The 21,593-nt window shown below is 33.1% G+C and overlaps 1 protein-coding gene and 1 pseudogene across 1 annotated transcript; both read left to right on the top strand.

Moving 5' to 3' along the window:
- Positions 1-4,547: 4,547 nt before the first annotated feature.
- Positions 4,548-5,038, top strand: LOC114760911 (proline-rich receptor-like protein kinase PERK9). The gene is made up of 2 exons (XM_028950220.1): positions 4,548-4,615; positions 4,735-5,038. Exons 1-2 carry the CDS (start codon positions 4,548-4,550, stop codon positions 5,036-5,038), a joined length of 372 nt encoding a protein of 123 aa, XP_028806053.1.
- A 7,014-nt stretch (positions 5,039-12,052) lies between these two features.
- Positions 12,053-18,253, top strand: LOC114760910 (deSI-like protein At4g17486; annotated as a pseudogene).
- Positions 18,254-21,593: the final 3,340 nt, after the last annotated feature.

Raw genomic sequence — 21,593 nt, 5'->3', positions numbered from 1 at the left:
CATGAAGAAGCGGTCAATCGAATCCTCAGATATCTTGTCAGTACACAAAATTTGGGAATCTCGTATCCAAAGAAAGGCGCAGAATATCTAATGGGATACTCAGATGCTGATCATAGAGGTTATAAGACACACAAAAAGAGTATCAGTGGATAATGCCAATTCCTCGGAGGATATCTTGTCTTGTGGTCAAGTAAAAAGCAGAATACTATGGTAATAGCCTCCATTGAATCAGAATATGTTGTCGCTGCCAGCTGTTGTGCTTAGATTCTATGGTTAAAACAACAACTACAAGATTTGGGAATCAACTTGAAGGAAATTCCAATTCTGTGTGACAACAGGAGCACAATAAGCTTGTCTAAGAATCCAGTTCATCATGCCCGAACTAAACACATTGATGTTCGATATCACTTTATTCAAGACCATGTTCAAAAGAAAGATGTAAAAGTAGAATTCATCCCCATTGAATATCAAATAGCAGACATTTTTACAAAACCCCTTGACCAACAAAAGTTCAATTACTTCATAAGAGAATTGGGAATGGTAAATCCCAATGAGCTATAAGAAATTCCTCATTATCTCTCTAATTTAAGTCTTTAGATTTAAATTTTTGGTGATTAAAAGACTAACTTAAGCATCAGAGTATATAGAAATTTGTTTTGCAGGAAGCTCTGTTTTATTGGAGAAAAACAGAGGTAAACAGAGTACGGAATGATCGATGAAGACATCGATAATCATGCTGTAAGGAAGGGTTGATTTATCGATCAACTAATCAATAAATGAGGTATATGAAGCAAAAGAACAAAGTTGGAAAGAATATTATCGATAAGCTGATCAATCACTCAATTATTAATCAACACATCAATCAGGAGCAATGAGGATTTGAGACAAATCAGTCAATTGGGTAAGAATTATTGATAAGCTGATTGATAAACTATTAATCAATCAATTGATCGATAAACCAGACTAGGTACGCATTCCTTTAATTAACTTTTATCGGTAATGTGATCGATAATCCATTGTTCGATAGCTTGATCGATAATTGTCTTCAGTATTTGTAACATCCTAAATTTTGGCTCAGTATAAGTAATAGAACAAGGAAAGGATGATTACTAAGTCCAATATAATAAAAGTCCCGGAGATCCCTTAGAAGGAAAAAGAGATTTTCTAAGGGCAAATATGTAAAACAATAGTGCTCGGGGACTAAAGAATAATAAACTGGAAACAACTACGGGCCAGAGGTTATGCTAGAAACTTGTAAGAGATGGTTCCGAAGGTTAAGCCTAAGGAGGGACCAAATTGCAAAGAAAGGATTCCTAGGCCAAGTAGGGACCTAATTGTAAATAATAAAAATTCTGGTCGGCCAATGCTCAAAGTTACCAAAAGGCCCCAAATGACTTAGAAAAATTCCAGAAAAATGGGAATAGGATCCCAGAGCCGATATAAGGCTAGAAATAACAAAAATGCCCTAAAGTCATTCTAGGGTTTTGGACAATTTGAGATAGTAACTTAAATTGAATTATTTAAGTTATGAGACGGCCTCAAATAATCAGGAAAAACTGGGAAACAGTAGTTGAGGAATTTACACATATTGTAAAATTAATTCTGTCCCCAGAAATTGACAAGGTTAGCTTTAATTAAATTTAAAGCCTATTTATATCTTATCTGGGGAAAGTCAAAATAGTTGTCTGGAGTTTGACTTTTGACTCGAGAAAAATTAGAGGAATTTCCTGTGATGAAAGGGAAAGAATGAAACCTAGAGACAGATCAACAGAGTTACGAGCTAATAGAAAGAATTCGGAGAAGGTAACCCGGATTAAGTATTATTTAATAATATTTTGGGAAAAAGAGAAAGAAAATATCTAAAGACTATCATGACAGTACTGAGTCAGCATGCTGGGTCACCTAATGCAATCATGACACCTACATTAAAATGAAAACAGTTTGAACCCCTTTTTTTTAAATATTTAAATCCTTAGAGTAAAATTTAAGATGTTACATTATGCCTTGGCAATATATTATGAAAACATGTGATGTTTGGCTTACTTTCTATGGCATTCATATGTTAATGTTATGATAACATGTCATGCATTTGCACTATGCCTTGCATGCTTATGAGTAGTGTTTGTTATTGAGATTCTTGCGAATCTCATCATCCCTTAACAATCCCTAATAGGTGCCACAAGCTTGAAGGAAAAATCAAGAAGTGGAAGTGCAAGATAACGTGAAGAAACCAAGCATGTCTTATGTTTCCATAACATGCTATGTTATGTAACTATTATGTTAGTCGATGTTATAATCATGCCATGTATATTCGATGATGTTTAAAATGTTTATGGTATGTAAAATGGCATGAGATTATGTATGGAAATAGCATATGCAATGACAATATGGGAAATGCAATAAATGAATTTATTTGAAAATGTGAATTAAGTTAGGGAGTTAGAGAGTCCCTAAATGAGCCACGATTTGGTACCAATGATGAGACAGAGCAAATGAACAAATTTTGCCCATGAAATTTGGTGAGTATCTAGAGCACATCCTGAGCTTTAAAAAAATGGTAGATCACGTGAAATGGATGTGTATGCTAAGAGTTATGGCTGTTCAAAGTTGAGGCAGGACTTCTTTGAGGAAGGTTTAAGTCCAGATTGTTATTTTTTCCTTGTAGAGAATTGAAAGAGCTTTATGTGAAAATTGGAACCACTCTGTTTTGATTTTTCTAGAATTAGTTATGATTCTTCAAAGTTGGCCCCCAAATTGTGGAATGTGTAGCGAACCGTGATCGTACAATTTAAACTTTAAAACTTGATTTTCTAACCTTAAGGCCAACAAATATGGTTCCAAATGCTTCCGTATAATGCACTAAAGTGTATAAAAGTAAGGCGTGACAGTATTCTTGTGTGTTCTTCATATTTATCAAACACGTAATCGATCATGCATTGATTGATAACTTGATTGATAATTTTAGTGTTTATAACGTTCAGATTTTGAAAACCCGTCAGTTATCGAAGCCCTAACTTGATAAAACCATTCCCCTATTCTCGTGCAACTGTCTAAAATTCACCGTTTTATTAAATTACTTGTTCCTTTCCACTCGAAATCACTTCCTAAACTCTTCCAGTCATTACCAAACCTTTCAAGTCCACAAAACACCAAACATTCTTCAAGATTTCTTTTAGGCAACGAGAAATGGTGAGAGTTAAGCAACCGAATGTCAGCCAAGAGGAAAGCACTGAAAAACAAACCTAGTCCCGAGACACTACAAAGAAAAGATATAGACTGAAAGTGAGGGAAGAACCATTAAAGAAGAGAGGAGTATTGAAGATTTAGGAAAGTCAAACCGAAGAGCAACCCACTCCTCAGAGAAAATCTCCACAGTCAAAGTCAAAATCCAAGCTACCAATGGTTACTGAGGAGTCTGAAACAGAATCTGATAAGGAAGCTTCAGTTCAGAAAGCTGTAGAGGCTACATTACCAGTTCCTATCCCCAAGCAACCAAGACAGAGGAAATAGAAAGCAAGTGAGGGTACGTCACACTAAGCCCCTAGCCAAGGTATCCCCTCTGAACCATCTGAATTTCTCATTGGAAATTTAGAAAATGACATAAACCAAGTGAGATTCAAAGCTAATTTTGCCACCAGAAAATTCTGTCGAATAGTATCTGTAAACTTGGAAAAGAAAATCTGAAAACCAACGAAAAGATTAGATTGAATTTAGATGATCCCCTGAAATATTATTCAAATTGGTTAAGCATTGGAGGAGAATATTGCCTTGAAATAGTCAAATGATTCTATTGTAATATGAGCCCTGTGAAGAATATGATGAGGAGGATAACCTCGTGGGTGATTATCTCAAAACACACCTCAGAGGGAGAACGATTACTATTGCTCCTGCTAAACTGAATGAGTTACTAGGGACAGAAAACCATATGAGGGGAGGCGAAATGAATGATATCAAGGCTTACAAGATTCTATTACAGAATGACAACTTTCCTGGTGAGCTCAATTTTCCCCCCAAACAGATGTGTGATTATTATAGAATAATTCACTACATCTATTCTAGAAGCATGGTTAATAAATCTGGAAGCTTCTCCCACCTCAATCAAGATGACTACCTTCTACTGGTAAGAATAATCAGTGGGGAACAGTTAAATATAGGAGCTCTGATTTATAATGAAATGAACGACTTTGTGCTTAACAAATCCAAGTCAACTCCTATCCCTTATCCTCAGCTAGCTACCAATATGCTTCAAGTGCACAATATTGCACCAATGGAACCTGGTGAGATCAAAGTGAAGGTACCCTCTTTTAGGATAAATCTACTGAACAAGATGAAAATCTCTGTGCCCTTTAGACCTTCACAGAAGCTAGCTCAGAAAGATAAAGGGAAACAACCTGCGGCTAGCTCCTCAAGACCCTAGGATGAGGCAGAATCTACTGCAGCTCCCTCTCATACATCTAGACCCTCATTTCTGGAAAAATCAATTAGGAAAATATTCTAGGAAGAGCTTTAAGAATTTGAGAGGAGAGTTTATGTGACAGCTAAAGACTATGGGGAAGTCTCAAACAGAAAATTTGATTGTATTTCCAAAATTCTGGGTCTTCATCATCAAGCCATGGTAGTTCTGGAAAAAGAAGTTTCTTAGAGGTTTGACTATATTGAAAGGGAGATCCGAGATTTAAAAGGGGTGGTAGCCTCTCTCTGTAACAATTTCTCTACGCCTAGCACTTCCTTTAGTTTTGAAGACCTACTCTCTTACCCACCATCTTCTCCTCACCATGAGCTTGCACCACCTACATCACTTATACCCACTTCTCCTATTTCTACTTCACCATCTGTACCTTCCACCTCACCTCCTCCTCTTCTTGCTAGCCTAGCCATTATCATAGTTCCCCAACCTACTCCTTCCCTAACTCTTCTACCCATTTCTCAGACTATCTCTCCACTTTCTCAGTTTCCCCCTCTCCCTATTCCCCTTACTTTGCCTACTTCTTCCCCACCTTCTAATGGTGACAAAAGGGGGCAGAAGGAATCTGTTTAGTCGTTTGTCTAGTTGTTTAACTTTGATGATTTTTGTTATTTTTGGTTTTCATATATTTCTATTATATAATTTGAATTATGGGCTATCATTTGAATTTTGACAGCATTTAAATGTTATCAATTGTGCATTTTTGCCATTTTTTGACATTTACTAGTGAATATTGTTATCTATCATATGATTATGTTGAATTCCTAATCTAGCTGATTTTGTCTTACACCTGTGTTTTGTCGTCATCAAAACAGGGGAGAATGTTAGATTTAAGGTTTTGATGATAACAAATTGAGTAATCTGTGTTTTGGTAAGTTGATCGATCACCTGATCGATCAAGGGTTTATCGATCACTTGTCAGATAAATTCCCTGTGTAAATGAGTAACTTAGCAGAAATGTTAATTGATAACTTGATAGATGAATCAGTTTATATGTGTTGATCTGTCAATTGATCGATCATTGTTAACACTATTTTGTATAGAAGTCTGTAGAAAATTATCGATCAATTTATCGATAATCTAATGGTCAAAAAACTGTCAGATAATGGACACAATTTTGGTAAGTGTTTATCGATCACTCGATCGATAAATAGGTCATCGATGAAAAGACAGGTAAATGGTAAAGCTCTTCTACTTAAGTTATGTTGTTTCTTTCTTCATTTATTATCACTTTACCAATCAAAGATTTTTCGATAACCTAATCGAACATTGTTTAATAACCCAGTCGATATGTCTCTGTTCAAGGTTGTTATCTGGTTGATTAATCAATCACTTAATCGATCAGCGATTTATCGATCAAATGATCGATCATTGCTATCTCACTGTCTTTACGTTTTTAGTCATGTTTTTTGATCACCTAATTGATAATCTAATTATCGATGAAATGATTGATCACCCATATTTCTGAATGTCTTGTTTTCACATAACGTGATTGATCAAACATTTTCCTGGCATTTTAGAACTAAGTCTCTCTGTTATATTTTATCGATCACTTACTCGATCAAACATTAATCGATCACTTAATTGATCATTATTTGTTTTATGCCCTTTGAAAAAAATCTGTTAAATCTCTTTTATCGACTAAATTTTCCATCATTCATTTATTGATAAAGTACTTAATCATTGTTCCTTGAAAATCTATTTCTATCTCAATTTGCTTTATCGATAGCTTGATCGATCAAGCAGTTTTTGATCACTTGATCGATCATTGACTCTTTCTAGTTAAACATCAACAAGTTACCGTGATTCTCAAAATATGTTGATTATTTCTCTTCAAGCTTTTCTCAGCCTTCATGTTTATCTTAATTCTCTATTTTAAGGGATTTAAAATCAAAAGTGACCTTGAGCCTTTTCTCTACATGTTCATTTATCAATAAATTATTAATCTATAACTTGATCGATAAATAAACTTTCCTGTTTCAAATTCTTTCTATTTGATTAATCGATAATTTGATCGATCAACCAGTCATCGATCATACTTCGATCAAGGATGTCCAGTTCTTGCTCAATACATTTAGTAACTGATTGATTCCACTTACGATCTATGAATGTTCATTATTATCATTTGATCAGTTATGCTCCTGAGCTTTATTCTGCAAGAAAAACTTATTAGATTGAAGTATTATTACAAATTACGAAGAACTCAACGGTTATCCAACGGTTATTTAGTAGCCTGTAACCTACCATATCAGAGGCATTAATGGCGAAAACTGTTGCAACTGGAAAAACACGCAACCAAACTCTCAATGGCTAGAAGTTCTTCTGTCTAATGGTTATTAAACTTCTTCAACTATAAAAGGCGTGAAGAAGCATTGAATGCTGAGAACTGAATACGCGAGCTACCTTCTGAAAATAACTTACTGTTGCATTCAATACTATGTTCTTGTTTGTACTGGGCTTCAATGTTTCTCATCCATTTACTCTATAAGAGAGCTTTACATATCATCTTTAATAACTTTCTAAGTGAAACTCAAGAGTGTGGACTCTTGAGTAGGTCTATAACCTTAAGGGTAGTAAGGGGGAGTGATTAAGCGAATCAATCAGTGTACTGTGGCACCAAGAGCCCGATTAATCTTGGAACTTAGTGAAATACTCAGAGGTGTTCTGAGGACTGAACATAGGTCAAGTAGTTGAGACCGAACCAGTATAAATTTTGTGTCTACTCTCTATGGTGAAATGCTCTAACTTACGTTCTCTGTTTCTGTTTAGCTTACTGTTTTTAATTCGTAAAATTTTTATAACTCACCCAATTCACCCTCTTGGGTGAGACTGCCACTAACAATATGTATGGCTAGTCCTCTTTATTCCTGAGCATAAGATACGTGGCTTAAGTTTCTGTTTATATTGAGTTCCTGAGGACAAGAAAACCTTATACTCACTGCGCATAAGGTCTAACCTTGATGGTTATAAGATAAGTTAAATTAATTTATATTATCCAAATAAATTTAGATTAGAGAAATACTCCTCCAGTCCTTAATATAGGACTTAATTATTGAGTTGATTTTGGTCCTAAATATAAGACCTATTTCTTATATTTACCAATTTTTTCTAAATTACCCCCATGGATCTTCCTAAACCATAATCAAGTAGAAAAGAGAGAGAGAATATTAAGGAAGATGATTATGGTGTTTTAGGAAAAACATGTCGTATTTCTGATAATTAACTAACTTACCTAACTTCTTTAATCTAATCAAATTGGTTAAATAGGTCTTATATTAAGAACCAGAGGAGTATATATTTTGATCTATCAGGAATTAAATATGGATTCAAAAGCCAAATTTGTAATCTTGACCAATTAAGAGATATATGAATATTCGAATTCAAATTTCAAATTCAAACTGATATATTCAGGGGATATCTTTCTTGACTATCTCTTCTTTTACTCCTATATTCTTTCTTGCAGAGGTGCTCTACTGTGCACATAATGCTTAGACTCTAGTAGTCTAGCTAATAGTGTAATCTTTGAGACCTTATACACCTGGCTTGAAATCCGACCCGGTAGCTTTTCTTGATCTGTTCTTTAAATTTCCAGTAGTTTCAAAACACTTGGTCACATCGTAAGTAAACATCAAGCCCCTGTGCCTAAGTTGCAATCAACTCAAGTCAACAAGCATCCAACCTGAGTTAAGGCGTTCAACATGTTCTATCAACCATTACATTTCACTCAAGTAGATGAACATCAACAAGAGGCTACATATATCTCTTGATTAGACTATATGAATAGGTTCATTTCAAACCAGGCTCTAAGGCACTCATGAATTTGACAAATATATAAAATAAAAGTAAGCAGGAATATAATCATAATCTCAACAAAGAGGGCCATAAATATATAGATTGAACAAAGGGTTCTTTATTAAATTACAAGCAATATCAATTTTGTGTGCCCAATAAAGAGTTTATGTAACATTTACGTTTTAAGGAAATGAAAGAGATGGAATTATTGTAAGGCACGTGGTTGAAGGGACGTGTGATATTCGTAGACCTGGGAAAACGGATCGGCCCGGCACTACAGGGCTGGTAGGCTTAAAAGGACAGGCCCTACAGGGCCAAAATTTCAAAAATACCCCAATTTGCTAGGCCCAACCCTTAAGCAAATGGGCTTAGAGCTGGCTTGCAGGCTGTTGGCCCGTTTAAATTTTTTTAAAATTTTTCATATTTTTCATATGTTTTATCAAAAAATAAAAATAAACCATTGAAATTACTAGTAAAAGACATAAATATGAATAAAATTAAGTTACAAATACAAAAGATCATCATACTTAAATGCCCATAAACATACAAAAAATCTAAAACATCCATTAGACATAACAAGTCAATAACGTTAACATCCAAAAGTTTCATTAAAAGTAGACAAATGTTTTCACTAAAAAAAAGTAGACAAACACTATCATCACTATCATCAATTGTAAGAATATTTGATTATGCTTCACTAGGAAAAGGCTCTTCTTAACTTCTAAAAATATCAATGATTTCTTCCCAATACTATTTAGCTACGCTGGAGTCTAATATGTCTTTTTCCATCTTTTTGAATTGAATTTTTTGCCCACCGATAAGTTTATTTAAAAGTGTCAATGTTAAGTTTGTTTTTGAGGTTTCAACTTAACAACTACTAGGGATTGATTCTATGTTGTCTACTTACTACTTCCGATCTTAACCATAAGACCTTGTTTGTAGTCAAACGAGGTCTTATAATTAGGACCGAAGGTAGTATTTTTTTTTCTCATGCTTTAATTATGAAAATCATTTTTCTGCACAATTTCATGGGAAGTCTGAAATATCTTAGTATTTTGGATTGATCCATATTATGCTTTTAATAAACTAACTATGTCGGCCTTTTGTTGCTTTTGTTTAGTCTTCTATGGTCTTGTCTAGCTCGCTTGTCTAACTATTTTTAAATATAAAGTAAAAATTATGATATAGTCACTATAGAAAAAGTGTTAACTTATTTATTAAAATTTTATAACATATACACAAATTGATATGTATATGTTAGTTCAATCATTAAAATTTTTGTTTTAATATGGGGAATATATTTTGTTTATTTTAATATGTAACTGTTGGTTCGAATAAATACAAATTTAAAATCTGATTTGAGATATAGAGAATATATTTTTATTTATTTTAATATCACTAGAGATTGAGATGTGAGTTGAGAGAGAGTGAAAAACTGAAAGTTAAACCTAGAGAATAAGAGTGTGTTAAAATGTTAGGGACTTAGGTTAAGGTCAAGAAAAAAATATAAATTAAGAAAAAAAATTATTGTTAGCGGGCTTAAACGGGCTGGCCCTTTTATCTTTGAGCCCTACAGGGCTGGCCGTTTTAAGTCCAACTTCCTTTTGAAGACTCCAAATTAGAAACTTGGCCTTCAATTTAAACGGGTTTAAAAGAGCCAGCTTGATGGGCTCGGCCCTCTTTCCTGACTCTAGATATTTGATGAGAATTAAAAAAAAATTGTAATATATTAGTTATATTTTTTAATCTAAAGTGGGAGGAGCAAAAGGAAGGATTGGAATATAAGCCAACCAAGCAGTTGGTATGGCTGATCATAAGAATGAGTAAGCTAAATTATTTTGCCTTTAATTTTTTGTAGTCAATGATTGATGATCAACGACAAAGCCATTAAGATGTGTGAATGTGCTTAAAGATGTAGCACACAGTACTGCAGTATAATATGGCAATAATGGTCTGAACTTTGGGGTCTAAGTGAGAGAGACACCCACGCAATTTGATGTTTCTATCTAACATTCAATCTTTTCCTACTTCATTTTTTATTCCCTTCTCTTTTTGGCACAATTTTCCATTCCCTTTAGTTTGTTTTCCTTGTTCACATACATCCTTGGTGAATCCAACCATTTTCCACCTGGAGCTGAGTTGGAGAATTTTTTTTGCCATGTAAGATGACTCATTGATGACTCGGAATGAGTTATACATGATAAGGAAAAATTATTAAATATAAAAAATTATTTAAGCAAATTTAAATTTTAAGAACCAAAATTATACTAAGTCATAGTTGAGGAATTGAGTTTTAAGCGAATCAAAGTTTTAATAATTAAAAGATTAAGCTTTTCTTTGGTTAATGTTATTCTGCAAAACAATTTTTATCTAGTTTTGTTATTATCAAAATATATTACATAACAGATTTTAACTCTTATAATTAGTGCATGTTTGGATTTAATTTATAATCAATTGTATATCGTAAAACCTTGACTTTGTTAAAGGAGATTTGAACACTCTTCTGAATGCTAAAGATATTTATGAGTTAAAATCTCTGATTAAGTTATTCAAAAGAACTTCAAATAATTATTTGTTATCAATTAGTTTTATAATATAATCAATTTTATAAACAATAATTCAAGAAAATTAATTTTATCCAATCATTACTTTCTTGAATAAAAATACACATTTGGTTTTCCAATTCTATACCAAATTTTGATTACATCTCTCAATTTTATAAAACTTTTTGATTCTTTAATCTTAATATGTTACACTCTTGATAGTTTTTTTTTTCAATTACTATTATTTTTTAAGAAAATAAAATTAATAATACTCCCTCTGATTCTATTTATAAGTATCAAATTTGGGAAAAGGTGTGATCTATTTTATAAACTTTAATTTGAGTTTATCTTAACATTTAATGTATTTTTTCTAATATTGTCATTAATTATTTTTTTGGGTCACATTTTCTTACACATTTTCTTTCATCCTTTGTCTCATTCATTATAAGGGCACACTTGAAAATAAAAGTATATTTATAATCTATTCATTATTTTTAACTAATTTTAATTAATTTTTTCTTATTCATGAATTAGTTATTTGAAGCTTATAATAAAGACCAAATGAAGTAACATTCAAAAATATTTTGTTAATATTTAAAATTTTAATGTTAGCATTTTTGTTAATAGTATTAATTAAAAAATCTTACAAATTTAAGGGATCAAGATAGAATATTGGATTAAATTAAAGGATAAAAATGTGCTTTCGTCTGTTTTTATTCTATTTAAAGCTGATACAAACACACTGCCAAACTTTCCCAAAACATTGTTGTAATTATTGATAAATGGTATTACCTCTTATCTTTAATATAAAACCACATTTGACTTTTATTTTGGTTCTAAATATAAAGCTCCAATTCACTTTGTCTCTCATATTTATACATTTTTTTCCAAAGTAACCCTTCTAATAATAAGAGTTCTAGTCAATACACTTGATTAGCAAGGATATTTTAGGAAAGACAATACCTATTTATAACAAATAATTAATTTAACTTACTTCTTTAATCTCCTCAAATTAATCAAGTGAATCTTGTAATTAGTACCAGAGGTAGTATTTTTTTAGTTTTGTTTCCACATTTGCTTCGCCAATCCAGTTAGTTCAAAGTTCGAATGGCAGGAGATGGATCTTTGAGGTTTAAATTTAATCCCTCGTCAGTTCGGTAAATTTCCCTAATTTCATAGGGTATTGGTGGGAATGGGAGCAGCAAGCTGCTATAACTCCACATCAGAGAGTAATGGCAAAGTCAGATAAATCAATGCGGCCCTCCTTGTGTTGAATGTCTACGACCTCACCCCTATCAACAATTAGTTGTATTGGTTTGGATTCGGAATTTATCACTCAGGCATTGAAGGTTAGAATCATTCGTTGTTTATTCTTCACTGATTGAATTGATTGTGTCTTTGACGTTTTCAAATATTTCATAGGGGCATGCATGATCTGCCTTAGCGGCGTATTTGTTTGTTATTTACTTGTTTTGCAATATTTTAATTTTAACTTGTGACTATGTTTCTAGCAGGTTTTTCCTCTCCTTTGGAATTGTGTTTTTTTTTTTTTTTGGTTTTTTCCCCCTTTTTATCTGTTGGCGAGGGAGGATATCCAGTTTGGTGTATTACAGTGCTTCTTGATTTTTTGTTGGCCCACAACACGTAACGTCCACATATTGGCTGACGGAAGGGATGGTTAAACAAGGTTAAATTGTTTTGAAAATCAATATAAGATTATTTTTTGCACTGCTTGTGCTCGTGATGGTGTTTATCCTTTTATTCAGTACAGTTTGTATGTAACTTTCACAGTGCAGCTAACTTCATGTTCAAATTTAATCTCTGTTTTGTTTTTTGGAATGCAAATTAAATGCCACAGATTCAGGAAGAAATATTTAGGAATATTACATATTACATATTGTGTCATTATCTTATTTCTCGATGGTTGTTAGTGATCAATACAACCAAAAGTGTAGTAAGAAGTTAAAATCATTGAATCCTAATGTGTGATTGATATGATGCTGATGTTATTTGGCTAGGTAGATTGTCCTTATTTGTATAAGTGATTCACAACCTCAAATGATAACAATCGTGAAAAAGCATTCTTATTCTTATGTACAAAAATATGAGATACGTAATATCTATTATATTCCTTCATTAGTACATAACAGTGACTTTTGTTTTTGATTTATTATCTTTAAGAGAGAGAACATTTTTCAAATTATAAATTTTTTCTTTTGCATTCCTTTTCATTTTCCAAATGATTCCTTTTTCCTACGTTGTTATTAATTACGGAGATAGCCATATAGTTCACACGCCTTTTACAAATTCCTTGTTTTCCTTTTAAAACCTGGTTGGACAATGGCTAATTATGTGTTTGAAGCATTTCTTTGGAACTATGATTTATTGGATATCCTTTCATTATTCAATCGGTCAATTTCATTTTATTTTTTATCTTTATTCTTGTGCAATGAGACACAACGTTTAATATTTGACTTCTATTGCGTGATTTTTCTAGAGTAACGATATGAAGAGAGAAATAGGTCTCATTTCCGTTGAATCCTCGCAAGTAAAGTTAGGACCAATCCTATCTTTCTGTCCCTCTTTACTTCAAATGTGTGAAGTACTTCAAAGGATCTGGATTTTTGGGGTAAACACAACCCTCAAGGGGATATGCTCTTGGGATGAGCAAACTGATTTGTCTGAATCTTGATGTCATGATTGTTTGGATCAGGTTTTGTACTCACATCTTTATGTGTTTGTGTCAGAGGGAGGAAGGGAAAGAGTGTTAGAGAGTAAGTATGCTTTGATTAGACATGCTAGAGAGTAAGTATGCTTTGATTAGACATGCTATATGTCTGAGATACAACTTTTCATGGTGTAGGAATATGCCTATGATTAATCATTTTTTTTTTTTATAAAAATTTTCTCATATCGCTTGGCATGCATTGTTAGTTGCACAAAATTACAATCATGACTTGGTACAACTAGAAACGGAATGCACCAGAGTTAAAAAGCCCTTATACAAACTTGATACAGTCAATTCTACAGTTCTACCTAGTTGCCCCTCCAACAATTGGTTGAGTTGTGTGGTTCCAGTTGATACTATGATTAGCAAAATTATACTTGTCAGAAACCTGATACCAAAACTCCATCTTGATAGTGTCATCATTGTTTGGAATAGGTTTTGTGCTTCCTCTGTGCATCTGTGATGGAAAAGTCAGCTTTGTTTAAGCTTGGTTTTTTCTTTCTTTGCTGGAGATCTATGTAACAAAAAGTGTGTTTTTCCCCCCTCCGCCTACTTTGTTTAGAGGTAGTGGATAACTGTAGGATTGATAGCTCTTATAGGCCCTCTTGTTGCTTAGATATACTATCTATTTGTTTGACACACTATTTTTCATAGCTTAGGGGTATGCCTATGATTACCCATGCTGTTTTTGTTCTCATTTAAAGTATAACATTTCTTGAATGATTGCAGTAAGTAATAAGCATAATTGTAGATAGAATGCATCTGAGTTTAAGTAACCCCATTGAAATTGGACTTGTAGCTTCTTGGTCAAGCTAGTAGCTAGCTATTGTACTAAGGTGTTACATGTAGGAGTGTGAAGGAGACAGAGTTTTAAGTCGTATGTCTATGGACAGTGAGGATTCAGAAAGGATAGACATTGTGAATGAGCGTTGTTTAGGAGGGACTCTAGCATCTTGTGAACTAGAGGAGTGGTGCTTCTTTGCTATTTACTTTGAAGAACATGATTAGATCTATGCTCTGTCACAGTTACATCACTTTAATACATTTTAATGTGAGTTCCATCATTTTGTTATCAAAGCGGTATGATTCAGGGAGAAAAAGAAATGAGAATCTCTCAAGAAGGACTTTCAAGATTGAGTGCAAATGGGATTACTTGGGAAATGTTTAGGACATCATGATAACATGATAAAAATGATAAAAAGTTATAAAATAAGTTAGATGAGAAATGAGGAGGGAGCAGAGGTACATCTTGTAGCTAAAAGTGTTGGAACATATGAGAAAGAATACGAAGAAGGAACAGTAAAGAATGAGAAGAAAAAGGAAAATGGATAAAGAGATTAGAGAAGGACTTTTCTCTTCTAACAAAGCCATGATAGAGGTGGGAGCAGAGAAGCTGAAATTCCAAGCGTACAAGATTGGAAATGATTTAGAAGCTAATGGTATTGTCACTAGAATGGTCACTAAAGAGAGTGTACTGGGAACCAAATTGTTGATGTAACACTGTCTGCAAACAACCTATAAGAATTAAAGAAGTTAGATGACTTATTTGGTCCATTGAAAGATGAAATAGTTATCAGGAAAATGGGGGATCAGTTTTTTCTTGAAGGTGTAGCATTTGTTGTAAGCTAGTAGAGCCAGTGTCCTATAGGCTATCAAAAGTAGAATAGGCGGAAGAAAGAAGGGAAGGCAACTAAATAATTGGATAACTTACTGGGTTAGGGCAGCAAGATGGGATAGAAGCCCCAAAAAACTTTTGAGAAGGGAAGCTTTGTGGCCCTTACTTGTTATCGCTGAACCCTAATAATATTAGGTCTATCCAACTTTAGTTTACTCATGGTAATTGAACTCAATGCTCACGGGTGGCCTAATTCTTTGGCCTAAGTAAGACCACCAGAAGAAAATTTTGTATGAGCATCTGAGAGTCAACCAACGCAGGGATTTTCTCTGAACTACCTAATGCCAATCAAGTAATAAGAGAGAGATGCGGTTCACCCCAAAACATGGTATATCTTTTCATGCAAACATAAGAGGTAGAAGCAATAACCAACGGTTCTTTAGTTGTTTATAATACCTAAAGATGAAAGTCGAGGGGTATTATTGTTAACAAAAATGATTAATGTGGGCAAAGGAATAAAGTTTTGCATTCTTAGTCAAATTGAGGGTAATAAACCACCAATGAATGTTGAAACAGCTTAGGATAGTTCCTAAAATATTAGGAATATGATAGAACCTACAAATATTAAGATAGTTTGAACAAATATAAAGTCTGAATACCCTCTATTACTACTAGAAAATGTAAAGGAATATAATGATTAATTGTCTCTATATTTCTCTATGTTTCATTGAACTGGGTTACCTTTCCCTTACTGCTAAGAGAAAGCTAAAACTTACAACCAGAGAATTAACAAGAACAAAAGAGAAATCCTCTCCCATCCTAGTGTTCAAGAGACCAGCCCTTTCCTCACAATACTACTCTTTATTCACCTCCTACAATTAGCTCCCGCCTCTCTTGAAACCACTCCAATTGTCCTAACATTGTGAGGAAATTGTTAACCATGTTCCCATTTTGCTCATCTTTTCCATGTGCACTACTATTAGGATATGGGTTTAGGCCTGATTCTTGTCCCTTAGCCCTCTGTTATACACTTTTCCCTATGATTTTATTAGCCTATCAGAACATTTTAGGTCTTAATGCTAATAGACTAATGCACCTAATTCAAGAGGAATATCTAATGGCAAGAAGACAAGGTTACTTGCTTCTAATTCTCACCTTTAAGGCAAGGCAACACTTGAGAGCTTAGAAAAGTTAGATCCATAGCTAATAGGCCAAGGTCGTAACTATTGGGCTGAGGCAAGATGTGTGTGAGTATAAGAGGGATAGAAACAACCACTTGTATATATTTATGGAGTGAGGATTCCAAGATTTGTGAGTGAGTATTGTTTGGCAGAGACTCTAGCCTCTCAAATACTAGAGGAGTAGCGTGTTTCTTACCATGTATGTTGTAGAATCTGCTTAGATCTACACTCTGCCAGAATTACATCACTTTAATAGCATTTTCATTGTATGTTCCATCAAACATACTTTTTTCTGTTGAACTCGATGTAGCCAATGTTGTAGTTATGGCGAGTTGTTGCTCCAACCTTTGTTTGTTTAGTGTTCTAATTATGATCATGTTCCCTGTAATCAATATTATTACTATTAAATGTGAACGATGTGAAGCTATTTTTTAATAATGTACAGTACATGGTAAGGGATATGGATATGGGGCCCATGACTTCCCAGCTAGTGGAGTTTTTGAAGTTGAGCCACGGAAGTGCCCAGGATTTACATTCAGATGTTCAATCTCCTTGGGCCAAATAAATATGCATGCTTCTGAATTTCGGACATTTCTTGAGAATTTGACTTCTAATTATCATGGAGACAGGTATCACCTTATCTCTAAGAATTGCAATCACTTTAGTGATGATGTCTCGTATAGATTAACAGGAAAACGGATTCCAGGCTGGGTGAATCGGCTTGCAAAGTTAGGTAAAACTATCAAGAAATTTTTGTATAATCTTATTTTCTATTTCTCTTTATATTCTCTTTATAATGTCTTTAGGTGGTCAGCGAAATATGTAAAATCTAAGATATTTCAGAGATCAAACCTAATAAAAATTCAAAGAGAAAGAAACATTGTCCCCTAGAAATATCAAATTATAGACAATTTTGTGTCAGGCAAAAATAAACTGTCATCTTTCGTTACTTCCTTCTTTTTTTTTTTCATATAAGAAATAATTAACTTAATCACTTGGTTAAAATTAGTTAGAAATGCTGAATATGTGAAAAAAATGCTCCTTTTCCAAAAATACCCTTATTTCATTGTGGGGAGAGAGAATAAAAGAGAGAATTTACAATCTAAACAATGCAAGTTACCTTAATAATAATGTAATGATATTAATACGAGTAAATAAATTGGAGTAAAATGAAAAATTAAAAAAAAAATTGTAAACAGTATATAAGTAATTCTTATAAAAGAGGAACAAGTCATATCCAATAATTATCTCTTATATATAAAAAGGAACAAAGGGAGTAAATATTTTAGTTAATCTTAATGCAGATATCTTGGTACGACTAAATTCCTGTCCATGTACGCTTAATTTAAGTTTTGTGCAGAAAATTTTTTAATTATAAAATATGAATTTAAGTTGTTCATTTGAAAATAGATTGAGTCATTTGTAGTTTGAGAATTACTTCATTTTTCAGTTATGGATCAACTCCTAATTATGTTTAAAACTTCTTGTTTCTTTTGTACTTTTTATGTTATATTCTCCCTATTCTTAGGGAGTACACAGTCGTAATCATTATGAAAATAGTGGAAAACCATAACTGCAACCATTTGATCGAAATTTTAGGTGCATTGTGCAGCTGTCTGCTTCCCTTCAACCAACAACTGTTAAACAACCCCTTGAATACCACGAGTGTTCAGGTGCTTATATATATATATATATTCATAATGTTGTACACCAAAATTGTTGTATATCTATTCACTACCATTAACTATTCAAATGCAACCTTCCTAATATGCTCTTCTCGGTGATAATAACATGCAAAAGATGATGCGACGGACTCTTTCAACTGCCACTTCTCGTAACTCAATAGAAATAGAAGATGAACAAGAGAAGAAGCTTCTAGCGGGAACTAAGGATGGACATTTTATTAAAGAGGCCCATTCATCCACATAAAATGAAAGTTGTGTTGAGGTGGTAAACTTGTCGAATACATACTATTTTCTATTGGATGTAGCCATCCATTTGGTTCTTATTGTTCTTGGCATTCTGTAATTTTCTCTGGTTATTCATTTGGCCTTGAGATTTCAAATTAATGAGCATGATATATTCTTGTGTGTCAACATTTTTGTATGGAGCTTTACATCTTAGTATATCAGGTTTATTTAAGGGGGATATTCCCCATGTAAATGAATTTGTGCCTTGGAATGCTTAAATTGTAGATTTATAGATGGGTCGGGTTCTTGGAGGTATATTGTGGTTAATTTTCAATTTCAAAAGCGAATGCTTTATTTATACTTATTACCCATAAGTTATATTAATTAAAAGTGAAGTACAATGACCTTCCTTTCATTTTCTGTTAAAAAATCTTAAATATTTAATTTTTATTATTTGTAATTATGTTGAAGATAACAAAATATAAATATCTGCCTACCTAAACCAGACCTATCAGAGTAGAAAATAAATATAACAACAGTACAATATCAGTGAAAATAAACTCGTGACCCCATGGAAGAACATGGAATGGACAAAATTGAGCTTGTAACTTGCACACCAAGGTGAAACAATCTTTCTTGCAGTGAATAGCCCTTAGCAGCCCTAAGTCTTTGATATGAAAGGAATGTATTACGTAGATGTTCTAGCAGTGCAACTTGCTTCGTTGAAAAAAAATCGTTATCATATCTTGATTCCTACAAGAGATTGCCTCGATTGAAAACAACTTCCCATATTTCAGTTAACTCATGTACTTCCTTGTGATGAAAACTTCTGCTCCACTTGCGACTCCTTTTGCCTATTGAATTTGGTATTATAATTAAGCTTTGTAAACCAAGATTTCTTGACAAGATCTATCAGAGGCCGTAAGCTATCGACAACCATTTTTGGGCTAGACCGCCTATCCCAAAAGAATCATAGAAAAAGCCCCTTGATGAGTCATCTTAACCTTACCATGCAACATCAAATTTTTGGCATCCCAAATGATATGGATAATTGATACGATACCACTGGTAATACCCATTTGTTCCACTTCTCACATCCACCTAAGCTAACCACCATTTCATCTTATTGAATTTGGTGTCTACTCTTGACAGGTCGAACAATTTTAACTAGGATTTTCCATCTATTTTTTCCATCTAATTAGAATATAAATTAAATTAGAATTTAATTGTTACTCAATTCACATTTAGTGATATAATTCTTAATTGGAGGTGAAGCAAGGAATATTTCCTAACATTAGAATGACCTGTTCCTAGCAATCTATACCGCATGTATTTCTTCTATCTTTAAATGCAAGCTTTATTTTTTTTGAAGATGTGGATTTGTATATGTGTCATATGATAGATGCTCAAGTATCTGCCTCTATTTCTGCTTCATATGTGCATATGATGATATGTATACGTGAAATGCATAATGCCACGTTCTAGGTATTGCAAGCTTAACTTCCTCTTTTGGTTGTTAAATTTGGGATTTTTTCGTGACAATGAAACTCTTAAGATGATGGCTTAAACTTTTAAGAAGTTAAACATAGTGAAAATGAACTTAACGCACATTGAAATGTCTTTCTAAAACTCTTAAATGTTGGACATAAATCTTGCAATTAGGCCTTTGAAATCAAGACATTTTGCAACAACAAAAGGTATGAATTTGTGGTGTTTGAAGAGAGAGTTCCAGCAACACCAACAATGTGTTGAAAAAACCTTGAAATAGAAAGATATGGTCGTTTAAATTCTAAGGTTACAGTGGGTATGCAGTCGGGTCTCGATGAGCGTCAAGTGTAGTAGGGTAACCCATCTAGAAGTAAGGTATTACCCAAATATTAGATTCAATGGTTTGATTATAATACTCCTCCGGTCCTAATTATAAGACCCAATTGACTTATTTGAGGAGATTAAGGAAGTAAGTTAAGTTGATTATTTATAATAAATAAGTGTTGTTATTCCTAAAATATCCTTGCTAATTAAGTATATTGGCTAAACTATCATTATTAGAAGGATTATCTTTGAAAAAAATGTATAAATATAAGAGATAAAATGGATTGGGTCTTATAATTAGGACCAAATAAAAAGTCAAATTGGGTCTTATAATAAGGACCGGAGGAGTACAATTAAAGAAGAATTGTTTAGAGGATAATTAATTAGGTAAATATAAGTTCTTAATGTCATATCATCCTAACCTAAGTGAAGATCTCCTTTAACTTGAGTTACCCTCTATCTTGTGATGGTTAGGAGCTAACACAAAGTTATATGCAAAGGTTGTCCTTTAAGTATATTCAACTTGGGTAATTCTGGCCTCATTATGGCCTCGACTTGACATCTAAATGTCTTTCTATGACTTGATTATCTTAACCTAATTTACTCTTCCTTAACTCAAGTAGAGCTTCTGCTAATCTTGTAACCTGAAGTTATAAGTAACTAACCAATTAAACCATATCTTTATATGTTATTCATGCAACCTTTGGGCCTTTTGGTGAGCTTATTTATGCTAAATTTATGTTGTTTATGAATATTTATCATTTAAGTATGATTGCATGATTTACTATTTAAAAGGGTAAAATAATCATTATATTATGCTTTATCCAAAAATATGGTATTATAGTGATTTGAATTTCATTTTACGGTATTTTGGTCATTTTCGGCAAACTTCAGAATTTATAACTGAAGACCAAAACCCTACTGCATAGGAGCAAGACAAAAACCCAAAAGAGGATCACAATTAATACCAGAAAAGGACCTAAGTGAAGCTATGTGTTTTGGGTTGTTTCTGCGCCATTTGCCACAGCAAACACACAAGTTTGCAGTTACGTGTTTTGAAAGTTAGGGCTTTAGATTTGATATATTTCAAGGGTTTCCAACAACAATTGAGCTCCAAACGCACATTTTTTATCCCTCTTATTGCCCACCTCTTCGCCCTTCCATTCCCCTTCATTTTCCATCAAATTTCCCTCCATCTTTACTCATTCTTGTCATATCTTGTTAATTTTAACTGGGTAAATGAGAAATTTAGAACTGACTAAGGGCCAGGCAAAATAGCAGAGATAAAGATGGAATGACTTTTAAAATGAAACTCGAGCAAGGTCAAGCTATCATTTTGAAAAGTTCCAGTCAAGAAATGACAAAATTAGAAACTACGCCCAAAATTCCTAAAAATCCCTGAAAATTTATTTAAAAAAATAGAATAAAGGGTCTATGATAGCATTTGAAGCCTAAAAGGTAAGAACAGAATAAAAATAATTTATTTTAGAATTTTACGTAAATATTGGTATTTTTGGCTAATTAAGAGAAAATTAGTAAAATGAATT

Source organism: Neltuma alba, unplaced genomic scaffold (assembly GCF_004799145.2).
Source record: "Neltuma alba isolate B1F8T4 unplaced genomic scaffold, ASM479914v2 tig00011042_pilon, whole genome shotgun sequence".
NCBI lineage: Eukaryota > Viridiplantae > Streptophyta > Magnoliopsida > Fabales > Fabaceae > Neltuma > Neltuma alba.
This window is presented reverse-complemented; position numbering and strand designations above follow the sequence as displayed.